This window comes from Conger conger, chromosome 1, assembly GCF_963514075.1.
Source record: "Conger conger chromosome 1, fConCon1.1, whole genome shotgun sequence".
Classification (NCBI taxonomy): Eukaryota; Metazoa; Chordata; class Actinopteri; order Anguilliformes; family Congridae; genus Conger; species Conger conger.
Window position 1 is genome coordinate 46,789,836 of NC_083760.1, and position 13,738 is coordinate 46,803,573.

At 40.5% G+C, this 13,738-nt stretch overlaps 1 protein-coding gene across 20 annotated transcripts in view; it reads right to left on the reverse strand.

Moving 5' to 3' along the window:
• Window positions 1–2,276, reverse strand: part of LOC133127692 (CLIP-associating protein 2-like) — a 113,840-nt gene extending 111,564 nt beyond the window's left edge. For all 20 annotated transcript variants that reach the window (XM_061240874.1, XM_061240855.1, XM_061240957.1 and 17 more), the window contains exon 1: window positions 1,320–2,276. In XM_061240874.1, the coding sequence (XP_061096858.1) occupies window positions 1,320–1,517 (198 nt within the window). In that variant the 5' untranslated portion in view covers window positions 1,518–2,276. The remainder of the gene's footprint in view (window positions 1–1,319) is intronic.
• Window positions 2,277–13,738: the final 11,462 nt, after the last annotated feature.

Here is a 13,738-nt window from a genome sequence, read left to right on the forward strand (position 1 = left end):
AATCATCAGTTTTTGTAAACTGTAGTAGCCTACTGACAAAAAAAATTGCGTTTTCAAACTTTATTTTGGGGCATCTAAAAACAGTTCCATTTAAATGTCAACATTGTAAGTCGGATAATCCTTAATTTGGCTATTAGGCTTTCATTTACATTTGGATTTCCAGCAGTCATTAGTTAAAGCTACGTCCAGACATGCTGGTCAATCGCATGAATCTGTTAAAATGATAATTCTTCGTGTGTTCATCCTGAAATGTGCCCAATCAGCTGCTAATGAGAACCTTGTTGCAAACAGGGTTGTGCACTCAAAATTCCAATATTTGCGTGAAATACAGTAACATGAGCAGACCCGACCTAAAAAGCTGCAGATGTAATCAGTTGATAAAAGTACAAGAGATCTTCCAAAAGAGTCAACGAAAGGCAACAGTTAAACAAAGAAGCAAGCCTACTTTTGCATACAGAAAGGACATACAATGGATTTTTGTCAAATCAAAAGAAATGCATTCGTACCCTCCCATTTGTAACATCGCAAAAGTGAATTCATAACAAAATAGAGAGCAATATAAAAGTAATGGTAAAAAAAAACAAAAAATGGCAGCAAACATGGCAGCGTCAGGAGCATATAAATTGTCTCGCGAAACGCATCTGAAAATTCGGATAAAGAATTACATGGCTGAGGTCAGGCTGACAGTTTCCACCAGTCTTCCTATTGGTTCGCTCACGCTGTGATCATTGGCTTATTCTTCCAGGGAAAGAGCATGGACCACACCGAAACAGCGAGTTGCCCACCACCCCCATCCTCCGGTCATGGAGGACATTTTTTCCATCATTACCACACCGGCAGAAAGCATAACATTTACATGACAGTCGTTGTGGCAATACGACTCGGGGGTCTCGGTGTCGTACGACACATTTTGACGTGTGTTTTTATACTTAAAATATTTTAAACAAGAACACCTGACAGCCTGCTTCTCAACTGCTATAATATAACGTTATAGCTATAACACTCAACTATAGGACTGCAATCAGTAGGAAACCAGACAGGTAACTTAGATAATGTAAGGTTTAAGCTTGCAGATAACAGAGCGTTGTTATTTAAAAGCAGTATTTTCAACCTGGTTTTGACGAGGAGGCCCTGCTATGGCCGTCCCGACACAACAATGCTGACATGTCACTGGCCTCGCGCAATTTGAAGCCCTCGCAAGGAATGCAGACTCGTCGCGTCTGCAGAGCACATCTCATAACCCACACATTTTATTACGATGATCAAAAGAGGAATTCGATCCGGAAACCGAAAACCCCACAGTTACAACTTGTAATTACCTTATAATTGCTTGCATTTACCCATCCCGTTAGCTCATCAATAGTTTTATCCAAACGAGGTTTTTCCTGGTCGACATCAGACGACCTATGCGGATCGTTGAGGTAGTCAATCAGATCCTGGCCAACCTGCAGCCGCCGAGTCACGTCCTTCTGTAGTACTTGCTGGTAAAAATAGTCCATGTTGTCATTTTCCCCCATTGTTGGTTCTGTGTATTCCGTAGATTTGCCTTATTAGCGAAGTTAAGTCTTTCCAGCAAATCAGAACAAAGAATCGCATTAAATCCACCAAAGTTAATTTCGGATTGTCTTGAGTAAGAACTCTTGCTTTTCAGTCTTATTTTAACTTCGAAGAGGAGCGCAGTGTTCGTTCGTTAGCTAGCTATTTCGATACTGGTCCTGAAGTAGCTAGCAGGCTAGCTAGCCAACGCGTTTCCAACTTCCTTTTTTCTTCCACAAGACGGAAAACTAACAGACAGTAACGTTAAACACTTTATTGCACATTCATAATCGTGGGACCTAGCGAGCTAGACTTTCATATTCTTATCTTGTTGCCAGTCACTCAATCTGTTATGATGGTTAACGTTAGCGAGCTAATGCTATCAACCGGACCTCGCAAGAGGCTCTGTCACCCTCAGGTCCGTGTCCCTCAAGCGTTGGAATCGGCTGCAGATGTTTCGTGCTGTTCCTGTCCTGCTGCTAACGTTAGCTGCTAGTTTCCTATTATTATAGCTACTACAGCAGGCCTGGCGCATCCACTTTTTTATTTTCCATTGTTAATTTGTCACTTCGGACAACTAGTCAAAGTCTTACAATTAAAAAAAGGGAAAGTAAATACCGCTGCACGCTCGTTACCCCTCTATCCCCTATTTCCTATTTACCCTAAACCCCAAATTAACAGTCCTGGCGGCCAGAGATTAAAATCCTCACCCGTACTATAGAACCATCGGTACTCGGCAGAAGACCAGGCTACATTGTCAAGTCCCACTGTAGGGAAGCAATAACCGCGATGGTGTTGTTTTTTAATAGGTTCTCATTGGTCTTCACATTGTGGAGGCGGGACTCTGGATGTCATACATTGTAGTGAATTCGTTGATGTCAGAGACAGCTGGTCCTTGGTTGGAAAAATCTAATGGTGTAGTAAAAAACGGTGTACGACACAACTCATAAATTGTAATTAGACTACGGGTAGAAAATCGGTTTCATCTTGTGAAAATTAAACACAAAGGAACAACTGATTTTTCCTTCTTAATTTTGTCTTTATCAATTATTATATATGGATTGTACTGCTCATCCGTTGAGCACACATACGCAGACATCGCAAGCAAAGCACGATGAAGTATAAATAAAAAAACCCTTGACTTGCAGAAAAGTTGACATTTTCACAAGCCTTTTTATTTAACCTCCTAAGACCTGGCGTACACATGCGTGGACTCCACATTTTGGGCTGTACAACCATAATACTTCATTCTTAAGACCGAGAGTCCACATATGTGGACATCATTTTTCTCAGAAACTACATCATGTCAAAAGATGATGCTTAGTTTTTATACTTATCAGGTGCCAATAAGCCCAAATAGCAAAGAGAAATTAAAAATGCATACCAAAAAGAGTGCGGGTCTTAGGAGGTTAAATTAAAATTTACCATGTATTGATGTTGAACAGGGATCACCATCAGTGATAATTCTCAGTAATAAAGCTCCCTTGAATTGTTTTATTAATTTTAGAAATCACACATGAAGATGAATAGGTTTGATGGTATTTGATAAGGAACTAGAACATTTTCAATATACAATTTAAACTACTTTATGAAAAATCTTAAAATTCCTTTCACTTTCCTTTGAATTGTCAATCACTACTGTCATGCAACAAATGAAATAAATACCCTTACAAAGACAGTAGCTGGTTTAGCTGGAACTAAGCCTATGATGGATCATGCTTGTGTTTGTTTGGGCTCCAGAATTATTAGCACCCTTAATAAAAAAAGAGAGAAAAGGCTGCATATAATAAACAATGTATAATGATTTTATTCTATATTCAAACCTTTATTTCAAAACATTTACACTGTTTCAATGTAATGTCATTTTATTTAGTAATCTCATTTCTTCTGATAACGACAGGTGCCAAAATTATTGGCATCCCTAACAATTATTGTAGATAAAATCAAACAAAGTGAAATTGCCAATACAAGCCTGGTCCTGGGGGGTATTTCACGATGCAGGGCCCTGTTCCACTATGCAGAATTACTGAGTTAGCCGCATAAGTCCATACCACATAAATAAAACCCAGGACAGCTCTTTTTACTTCAGCCCATGTTCCAGATTTTGCCAGGTTCTAAGGTTAACTCAATGCAGTAATCTGGCTGACTCACTAATCATGCTTTGTGGAATAGGCCTATCTGAGCTCTCTGAATAATTGCACTGAGTAAAACCTGGAACCCTCCCAAATCTGGAACATGGACTGAAGTAACAGCTTTTCTGGTTTTAATCAACACAGTTATGTAGTTAACTCAGTAATCCTGCTGTAGTTCAGTTTGTTAATCACTTTTATGAATTTAAGTAATACGGTCAGGAACTACAGTTCCGAGACAAATACAAATTCAAAAGTCCTAGATGAAAGTACAAAATATAACAAGGGGCTAAAGATAGAGACATGTGAAAACAAGTGACAATAGATTTTAGGGATTCCCACCAAGTCAAAGTAAGGTTGCTGCGGAAAATGGGAAACAAGCGAGCAGTTCTCATGGGAATGAGGAGGTCATTCCACCACTGGGGAGCTAGAGTGGAGAAGCTCCGCAGTTGGCACGAGCGAGAGCCATTCATATGGCTGGCAAGATGTGCAAGTCAGCCTGTGGCAGCAGAGCGGAGTGGTCAAGCTGGTGCGTAGGGTTGAATGTCCTGTCAGTAGGGTGGTGCTGTCCTGTTGGCTGCAATTTTTAATCTGAACCTGGCACATTAGCTAGCCAGTGGAGTGACTTTAGCAGGGATGTGACATGTGAGAATTTAGAGTGGTTGAAAACAAGTCAGGCCACCACATTCTGGATGAGTTGTAGCAGATAGATGGCGTAGGAGTAGTAGGGAGTTGCAGTAATCTAGTCAGGAGATTACCAAATCCTGGAGGGGTAGCTGGATAGAGCACGTGGTCAGGTATAGTTAAATCCCCCTGATGTTATACTAAAGGAATTTTCTGGACCATGATGTTACTGCAATTTGCTCTTTGAAGCACGTTTTGAAAGCCTCAATGAAATTCTGAATTTACTATGCTTGAAGAGATGAAGCATCGTAAGTCTTTCCTCAGAACTTTTATCTTGGATAACCTGGAATCATGTTGCTTGCCCTTGTTTGCCCTTTTTCCAGCACCTATCTTGTAACACCGTCCCCAGACCTGCACACAATACTTTATGGTCAGATAATGGCATTGTAAACATTTTTTACAGCTACAGCACAGTGACTAGAAAGGCTTTGATCAATTATTACGCCCACATGTTTTTTCCCCGCAGTGTGCAGTCTCCAGTGACTTATATTACTACCTACATTCACCTTTACATTTAATTATACTGAATTTAATTTGTCAGGTTCCACCCAATTCTGGATTCTGTTGGATTACTTTAATAGATTCCAAACTTAGCTAAACCTCCCAGTCTTGTATCATCTGCAAATTTAGCAAATGTACTTTCAATGTCCTTCTCAAGGCCATTCATGTCAATGAAGAAGAGAAGTGGTCCCAGTGGTACCAATCGTTGAGGGACTCCACTTTCCAGACTACCCTGTTCAGATAAGATCCCTCCTATTACCATTCTGTGTGTTCTATCCTATAACCAGTTCTAAAACCAATCTGAAATGCCTCCAGTAATTCCTACCATCTTCATTGTGATAATGCATCTGTCATATGGGACCAAATGCATTTGGAAATCAAAACATATAATATCATAGCCCCCACTACCACACTTGGTAGTGCCCTTAAAGGACAGATATTTTTTGTCCACAGAGCACAAAATGGGCTGGGTTTCCTTGGGACGGGAATAACGGTTGATGTCTTCCATAGTACTGGAATGGTGGCGGTATGGTTAGCATTCATATAGTGCCTTTATCCAAAGCGCTGTACAATCGATGCTTCTGATTCACCCATTCATACACACACTCACACACCAACAGTGATTGGCCGCCATGCCATGCCCAACTAGCTTATCAGGAGCATTTGGGGGTTAGGTGTCTTGCTCAGGGACACTTTGACACACCCAGGTCAGAATCGAATCGGCAACCCTCCGACTGCCAGACGACTGCTCTTACCACCTGAGCCAATGTTGCCCCAACATGGATGGTATGGATTCCTCGAACAGGATCAGAGCAAGTTCCAAGGCAAAGCACATGAGGACCTGCCCCGAGATACCACCTGGACCAGATGGCTTGTTGTTGGTGTCAAACAGAGTGTAAATGTTGTTGTGATCACAAGCAAAGGTTGTGTTGTGTTGCGAAGGTCTCCAGCGTCCCTCAACCACCTTAGTCTCTCCAGCCTTTCCGAGCCATCCTAGCTTCCCAGTACCCCGTTCCTCTCCGGGGTTACCTGAGTTTCCATAACATTCCTGCTGCCTGAGTTGTTCCTGTCAAAACCTGTGCTGTTTTGTCACTTTATCCCTGAGTCTACGTTTGGTCCTTTTGTCCTGAAGCCTGACAGGTTTAGAGTTTTTGACGATTCTGCTGGCCAAAAGAATGCCAAAATGTGTCATGACCATCCCATGTGAAAACCATATTGCCTATCCCTTAGGATGCTATTATCTTTATTATTACTATTATTATTATTATTATTATTATTATTATTATTATTATTATTTAATATTTAATATTTTTTTCTCTGGATCAGTACAGTCCCCTTTCTTATATATTGCTATTACGTTGCCTTGTTTTCAGTCCAGTATTCCAGTATTTCTCAATTTTCTAAAGTCTCTAGAAAAATAGAAAAATCACTCCCATAAATCTCTGTCAAATAACTTTCTTATTTTTGAACGTAATATCATTTCGTTTTTTGTGTTATGTAGGGGAGACTTGTGACTCTCAAATGTGTCAAACTGATGAACAGTAAAAGCAGGGTTGTATTTCAAAATCATGCCTATATTTTCCTAATTTGACTCCATACAACCTATCCTTGTATTGTAGGATGATATACCTGAACTGACATTTTGATTTTGGAGATATACTCAAGGGAACATATTTTTTAGCAAGTGAAAATAATGTTTTCTTTCTTTTATATTCAAGTTAGCCTATGCATTGTCTTTCCTGTTGCTGTAATGAAGTAGGCACATTAGGCCTATATTTATACTCACTGATCTGTCACGTTTCAGGTCTGTCTTGCCATGTTTTATGTTTATTCATGTTGTCTTAGTCACGTAGTGTCTTATCATGTATTATGTTAGTCTAGGTTCGTCATGTTGTTTAGTTATGTTTCGTTACGATTTATTTTCTTGTCATGTCTAGTTATGTTTCGTACGATTATATTACCTTGTTATGTGAGTGGTTATCGTCTTAGTTTCGCTTTGTGTTATGTTTTGATTTATGTTTATTGTTACGTTAACTGGTCGTTGTTTATGCATACACTTTTACATGTCTTTCCGCAAACCTTGCGTTCCGCCTTTTCTCTCTCTCTCTTTCTGTCATTCACTCCCTAATTGTTTCCATTTGTCTATTTACTAAAACTACTAACGCTAGATCAGGATTGGGTAGAAACTAACAAACTAATAATGTGTTCATGTTACCTTACGTTTCTCGTGCATGTCATTTACTAATTTACTAATGCTAGGGCAGGATAGGTTTATTACTAACGATTACTAATCACCTTGTTAAACTTGTCATCCATCGCACCTGTTTTCCATTTCCTTGCTACGCTCTAACTAATTGTCTACACCTGTCTACACCCGCATTTATAGCCCAGTCGCGCAACTGTTCTTCGCGAAATTGTCTGCCTCTGTTTACCACGCAACTCTTGAGCATTACTATTATTGATTACACGTTACGATCCAAGCCTGTTTACCGACCATTGTTTATTGATTTCTGTTTTGTTGACCACTGTTTGTTTTTGACCTCGTCCTCGCCTACCGTTTTGTACTTTTGCTTCGCTGATTGTTTCATGGTTTCGACTCCCGCTTCGCCCACGACTACGCCTCTGCCTGCCGTCCGCCTGTTCATCTGCCCCGCTGACAGCTCTCCTGCTACCGGACCTCCCTGCACGTCTACCGACTACGAGTTTGCCTCTTCCCTCGACACCGTGCTTTTTGTTTGTTTACTATTTGTTTGGCTGGATCTACGTGTACGGACTTTGCTTGTTCTGACTACGCTCCTGGGATTCGTCCCGAATAAAGCCCTGAGGGGTCTTTATATAACTATTGTTTCTGAGTCGTGCATTTTGGGTCCAACCCCCACGCACCCGTCTCATGATCACTTTATTAGGTAGACCTGTACACCAGCTTGTTAATGCAAATATTTAATCAGCCGATCATGTGGCAGCAACTACATGCATATAAAAGCATGCAGGCATGGCCAAGAGGTTCAGTTGTTGTTCAGACCAAATGACTCTTCTTCTCCGAAGCCATGCTGTTGTAATAGATGCAGTATGTGGTTTAGCATTGTCTTGCTGGAATATGCAAGACCTTACCTGAAAAAGACGTCGTCTAGATGGGAGCATGTGTTGCTCTAAAACCTATATACCTTTCAGAATTGATGGTTCCTTTCCAGATGTGCAAGCTGCCCATTCCAAAGGCACTAATGCACCCCCATACCATCAGAGATGCAGGCTTTTGTACTGAGCGCTGATGATCCGGATGATCCCTCATCTTTAGTCCGGAGGACGTGGCGTCCATGGTTTCCAAAAACAATCTAAAATTTTGATTTGTCTGACCACAGAACAGTTTTCCACTTTGCCTCAGTCCATTTTAAATGAGCTTTGGCCCAGAGAAGACGACGGCGTTTCTGGATCGTGTTCACATATGGCTTCTTCTTTGTATGATAGAGCTTTAACTTACGTTTGTGGATGGCTCGGCGAACTGTGTTCACAGACAATGATTTCCGGAAGTGATCCTGAGCCCATGCAGTGATTTCTGTTACAGAATCATGCCTGTTTTTAATGCAGTGCCGTCTGAGGGCCCGAAGATCACGGGCATCCAGTATTGGTTTTCGGCCTTGTCCCTTGCGCGCAGAGATTTCTCCAGATTCTCTTAATCTTTTGATTATATTATGTACTGTAGATGATGAGATTTTCAAAGTCTTTGCAATTTTACGTTGAGGAATATTATTCTGAAATTTTTCCACAATTAGTAGACGCAGTCTTTCACAGATTGGTGATCCTCTGCCCATCTTTACTTCTGAGAGACTATGCCTCTCTAAGATGCCCTTTTGATACCCAATCATGTTACTGGCCTGTTGCCAATGAACCTAATTGCAAAATGTTCCTTTCTTTTTAGTACTACTTGCTTTTCCAGCCTTTTATTGCCCCCATCCCAACTTTTTTGAGACGTGTTGCTGCCATCAAATTCAAAATTACTTTATTTGTTCCTTAAAATGGTACATTTTCTCAATTTAAATATTTGATATGTTTTCTTTGATCTATTCTGAATGAAATATGGGTTGCAAATCATTGTATTCTGTTTTTATTTACATTTTACAAAGCATCCCAACTTTTTTGGAATTGGGCTTGTACTTTGATTGAATTTTTTGGTTAACTGCCCCTTAACTGCCCCTTGGTTGCTAAGGTGTTGCTAGGTGGTTGCTAGACTGTTGCTAGGTGGTTGCTATGTGGTTGCTGTGGTGTTACTAGGTGGTTGCTAGGGTATTGGTAAGGTGTTAATAGGTGGTTGCTTATGTGTTCCCATGTGGTTGCTACATGGTTACTAAGGTGTTATGAGATAGTTGCTAGGTGGTCACTAAGGTGTTACTATGTGGTTGCTAGGGTGTTCCTAAGTGGTTACTAAGGTGTTGCGAACTAGCAGAGTAGTTGCTAGGTGGTTGCTATGGTGTTACTAGGTGGTTACAAGGCAGATGCTAAGGTATTCCTATGTGGTAGCTAGTGTGTTGCCAGATGGTTGCTTTGGTGTTGCTAGGTTATTGCTAAGGGGTTGCTAGGAGGTAGCTATAGTGTTTCCAGGTGGTTGCTAGGGTGTTACTAGGTGGTTACAAGGCAGATGCTAAGGTATTCCTATGTGGTAGCTAGTGTGTTGCCAGATGGTTGCTTTGGTGTTGCTAGGTTATTGCTAAGGGGTTGCTAGGAGGTAGCTATAGTGTTGCCAGGTGGTTGCTAGGGTGTGTAGGTTGTTGCTAGGGTGTTGCTATGGTGTTGCTCAGTGGTTGTAATGGTGTTGCTAGGTGGTTGCTAAGGTGTTGTTAAGTGGTTACTAGGTGGTTGCTAAGGTGCTGTTATGTGGTTGCTAATGTGTTGCCAGGTGGTTGCTAGGGTGTTTCTAGGTGTCGGTAGGTTGTTGCTGAGTGGGTGCTAAGGTCATTGCTAGGGTGTTGTTAGGTGGTTACTAAGGTGTTGCTAAGTGGTTGCTATGGTGTTGCTAGGTGGTTGCCAGGTGGTTGGTGGTTGCTAGGGTGTTGCTATGCTGTTGTTATTCAATTAATTGAATAAAGTTACATTTTTGGAAAATATGACATTTTATTCAGTGATCAATAACCTTTTTAAAATGACTGAACCTGAACATAGAAATTGTTCAGCTAATTTAAAACAAAAGATGTCCGGTAGACTTAAATATTTTTTCATCTGAAGACTTCATATGTTGCTTGTCAGTTGCTAGACGTTTGCTTGGCATTTATACCAGCCAATAAGATGATACTGCATAATGCCAAGAAATTGGTTTCATGGCAGCATATAAAGCACTTTATGTATGCAGTCAGTTATGAGCTCTAGATCAACTCAGTTTGAGGGCAGTGGCTGATGTGACATTCCAGGGTTCCATCAGGCTAAATTGCATATCAAATGTGGATTGGCTGAACTGCATTATGTGTGTTAGAGAACCAGAGTGTGAAGAAAGCTGTTCTCAAACAAATGCTTATAATTCAAAAAATACAACCCAAAGGTTAACATAGCGAGAATCAGTATGATGTATAAAGAATCAGTTGTTATTTGGACAAAATTACTGGATGTTTTGCGGGGTTTGGTCGTTCGTAGAATGGTTGAAGGTATAATACTTTAATCTGTGCCCCACTAGTTTTACCTAATCCTCATTTTGGATTTGCAGTCAGGTTTGGTTTAAGGATATATGGAAATGCTGAACATTTTGATGTATAATATACAGTATGTATGTTGTGTAGGAATTGAGAGAGTAATGGCAGTTTAAAAAAAATGTCAAGCATGAACTAGCAGGCTTAGAGCCAGCCCACTAATAAAGAATAAAGAGTGGAGATAACATAAGTGTGCTAGTTTACAGGTAGCCCACTAATAAAGTTGACTTTCGAATAACAGTAGTGTGTTGCTTTGCAATCACACTAATAAAGTTGACTTATGAATAGGAGTAGTGTGGTGCTTTGCAATCACACTAAATATAATATAGTTGACTTTCAAATAACAGTAATGTGTTCCTTCGCAATCACACTAATGAGGAATTTCATAGAGATTATACCAAATTCATGATAGAAATGTTAGAAAAGAGCTATGCGGAAGAGATTCTCATTGATGAAGTTCATAAAGACAGTGGCAGGAAATGGTATATTTCACACCAGCTCGGGTCTACCAGCTAAGCATAAGATAAGAGTTGTGTCTGATTGTGCTGCGACTTATCAAGGAATCTCCCTGAATTCACATCTTCCTCAGGGGCCAGACCTAACTAGCTCTCTATTTGGGGTTCTGATGAGATTCAGGCTTTCATGTATGATGTTGAAGGCATGTTTCATCAGGTTAGGGTCCCTGCTGAAGACTCCGATCTGCTTAAATTTATGTGGTGGCCACTGGGTGACATTAAATTGGAACTGAAGGAATACAGAATGGTAGTTCCTTTGTTCAGCGCAACATCTTCACCAAGCTGTGCGAGTTATGCGCTACGAAGGTATGTACAGGCCAACCAAGCTGAAGTCACTCCAGATGCAACATACACAGTGCTATGAAACCTTGACAAAGATGGCCTCCAGTCTGTTATATCTGAGAGGCAGGCAGTTGCGGTGATACAGGATCTGAAGGCTTTATGTGCCACTGGATGTTTCAAGCTGACTAAATGGTTAGCTCACAGGCGCATGGTGTTGGCTTCTATTCCAGAGGCTGATTGGGCCAAGGAGGTAAAAAACTTAGATCCCAGTTGGGAGAGCTTTCAGGCATTCAGTGGTGTGTGGAGTCTGATAGTTTGATGTTTCAGCATCAAGGTCAGCATTCAGGATACACCACTGGCTAAAAGAAGAGTCCTTTCTATGGGATCAATATGATCCCTTGGGTTTTTTAGCCCCACTCATCCTTCCAGTGAAGCTAATTTTGCAGGAATTATGCAGAATAAAATATACATGGGATGAAAGCATGCCAGACATACTATTGCAGTAGTGGTAACTGTGGGTGACGAATTTGCTTGATTTTAAGGTAGACAGATGTGTGAAGTCAGCAGACTTTGGTGAAGTAGCTTCAGCTGAACTTCATAATTTCTCAGACGCCAGTGAAAGGGGTTAAGGTGTTGTCACCTACTTGTGTATCAAAAACCACCAGGCACAAGTTTACAGTTCATTCCTTTCGGGTAAGGCAAGGGTCACACTGGTAAAGCTAATCACTATTCAATGTCTTGAACTTGCTGCTGCAACTGTAGCAGCCAAAATGGATGAAAGTGGAATTGGATCTGAATCTGAGGTTGGCCTGTTTCACTCCCACCAGCTTTACTTGAACAGAGTGACATCTATGCCAGATGATGATTGAACCAGTTTCAATATTTAGCAGACCTTTTCTGGAAGCACTGGGTGAAGGAGTATTTAACAGGCTTACAGGTGAGACAAAAGTGGTCCTGCCCAACAAGAAATATCTGTGTGGGTGAAATTGTTCTCATAGTGGATGACTCCGCTCTGCAAAGTACATTTTCAATGGGAAAAGTAATCCAGACCTTTGACGACAGCGGAGGCCATGTCCGACAAGCTCAGGTCAAGACCAGCACGAATGTTCTTCTGAGACCCATCTCCAAACTTTGCTTATTGCTTGAAAGTGAGATGTAGATCTACATGTCACTAATGAGACAGAGGTAAAGGCTGTTCTCCATCTGAGTTATGTGCTTGAACTTCTGACTCCACCCCTCCTTTTTACTCAATTACTTTGCATTATGTGAACTGTAACTAAAGGAGTTCCTGCTTATGTACACATATTGCATTGATGGAACAAAGGTGCTTTTCTGTGTATTATGTATGAACATTTGGTTTATGTTTCTTTGTATTACATGGTAAAGTAATTGTTTTGTGGCCAACAGAGACAATGATCTGCTGGTAGATTAGTCAAATTGAATAATGATGGATTTATTTGTTTGATCAAAATTTTTGTTTAAAGTCTAATTCATGTTTAGAATCAGTTGTTCTTTGGATATTTTGTGGGATTTGGTAATTTGTGGATATTGTTGAAGGTATAATAATAATCTGTGCTCCACTAGTTTTACCTAATCCTTTTATTGGATTTCCGATCAGGTTTGGTTTAAGGATATATGGAAGCAGATGGTGGAGCAACAATTTTCTGAACGTGCACAGGTGAAATTTGTTCCTGAACTACTGAAATTTAGTAAGGTCTAATGAAAGGAAACATGTAAAAGTAACGTACACTAATCTGGTCTTCTCGTGTATGGCTTTTAATTTTTTGTAAGTGAATAAACAACTTTACTTACATCAAAGTGCACACGGATGTTGAGTTGTTTGTAATGGTGGCATGAGAAAGATTGCGAGTCAAGAACTAACATCTCCAAAGAATTGGCGCGTGAATTCAAGCTGCCAGCAAACTGAAGGTAGCTTTCATTTAAATTAAGATGGCCCAAATTAAAATGCAATTACATTATTTTCAGCAGGGTACTCCATTTATTTATTTTTTCATAAATAAGATACTAGGACCAGTGGTCATAAGCAGTATCAGTTACATGGTTAACCGTTTTGAAATTGGGATGGTAACCATTTACAAAAACTGATTATTTGTCACATCCCTTGTGCAAAATTGTGCATGCATGCACCTCTCAGCACTTGTCACCCAAGGCAACTGCCTAAGTCGCCTATGCCAGTAACCACTACTGTATTAGCCCACTTGTCAAGAAAAAGGTGAAGGATTATTCATCTGACCATATCCCTTTTTTTCCACATCTCTGTAGACCAGTCCATATGGTTTTTGCACCACTGAACATTCTAATGTGCCTTCATCTTTGTAATACGGCATTTATGCACTGCAACCCTACTATAATGTCCCTCTGTATGTAGTCTCTGATGGACTGTTCTTGCGGACAGTCT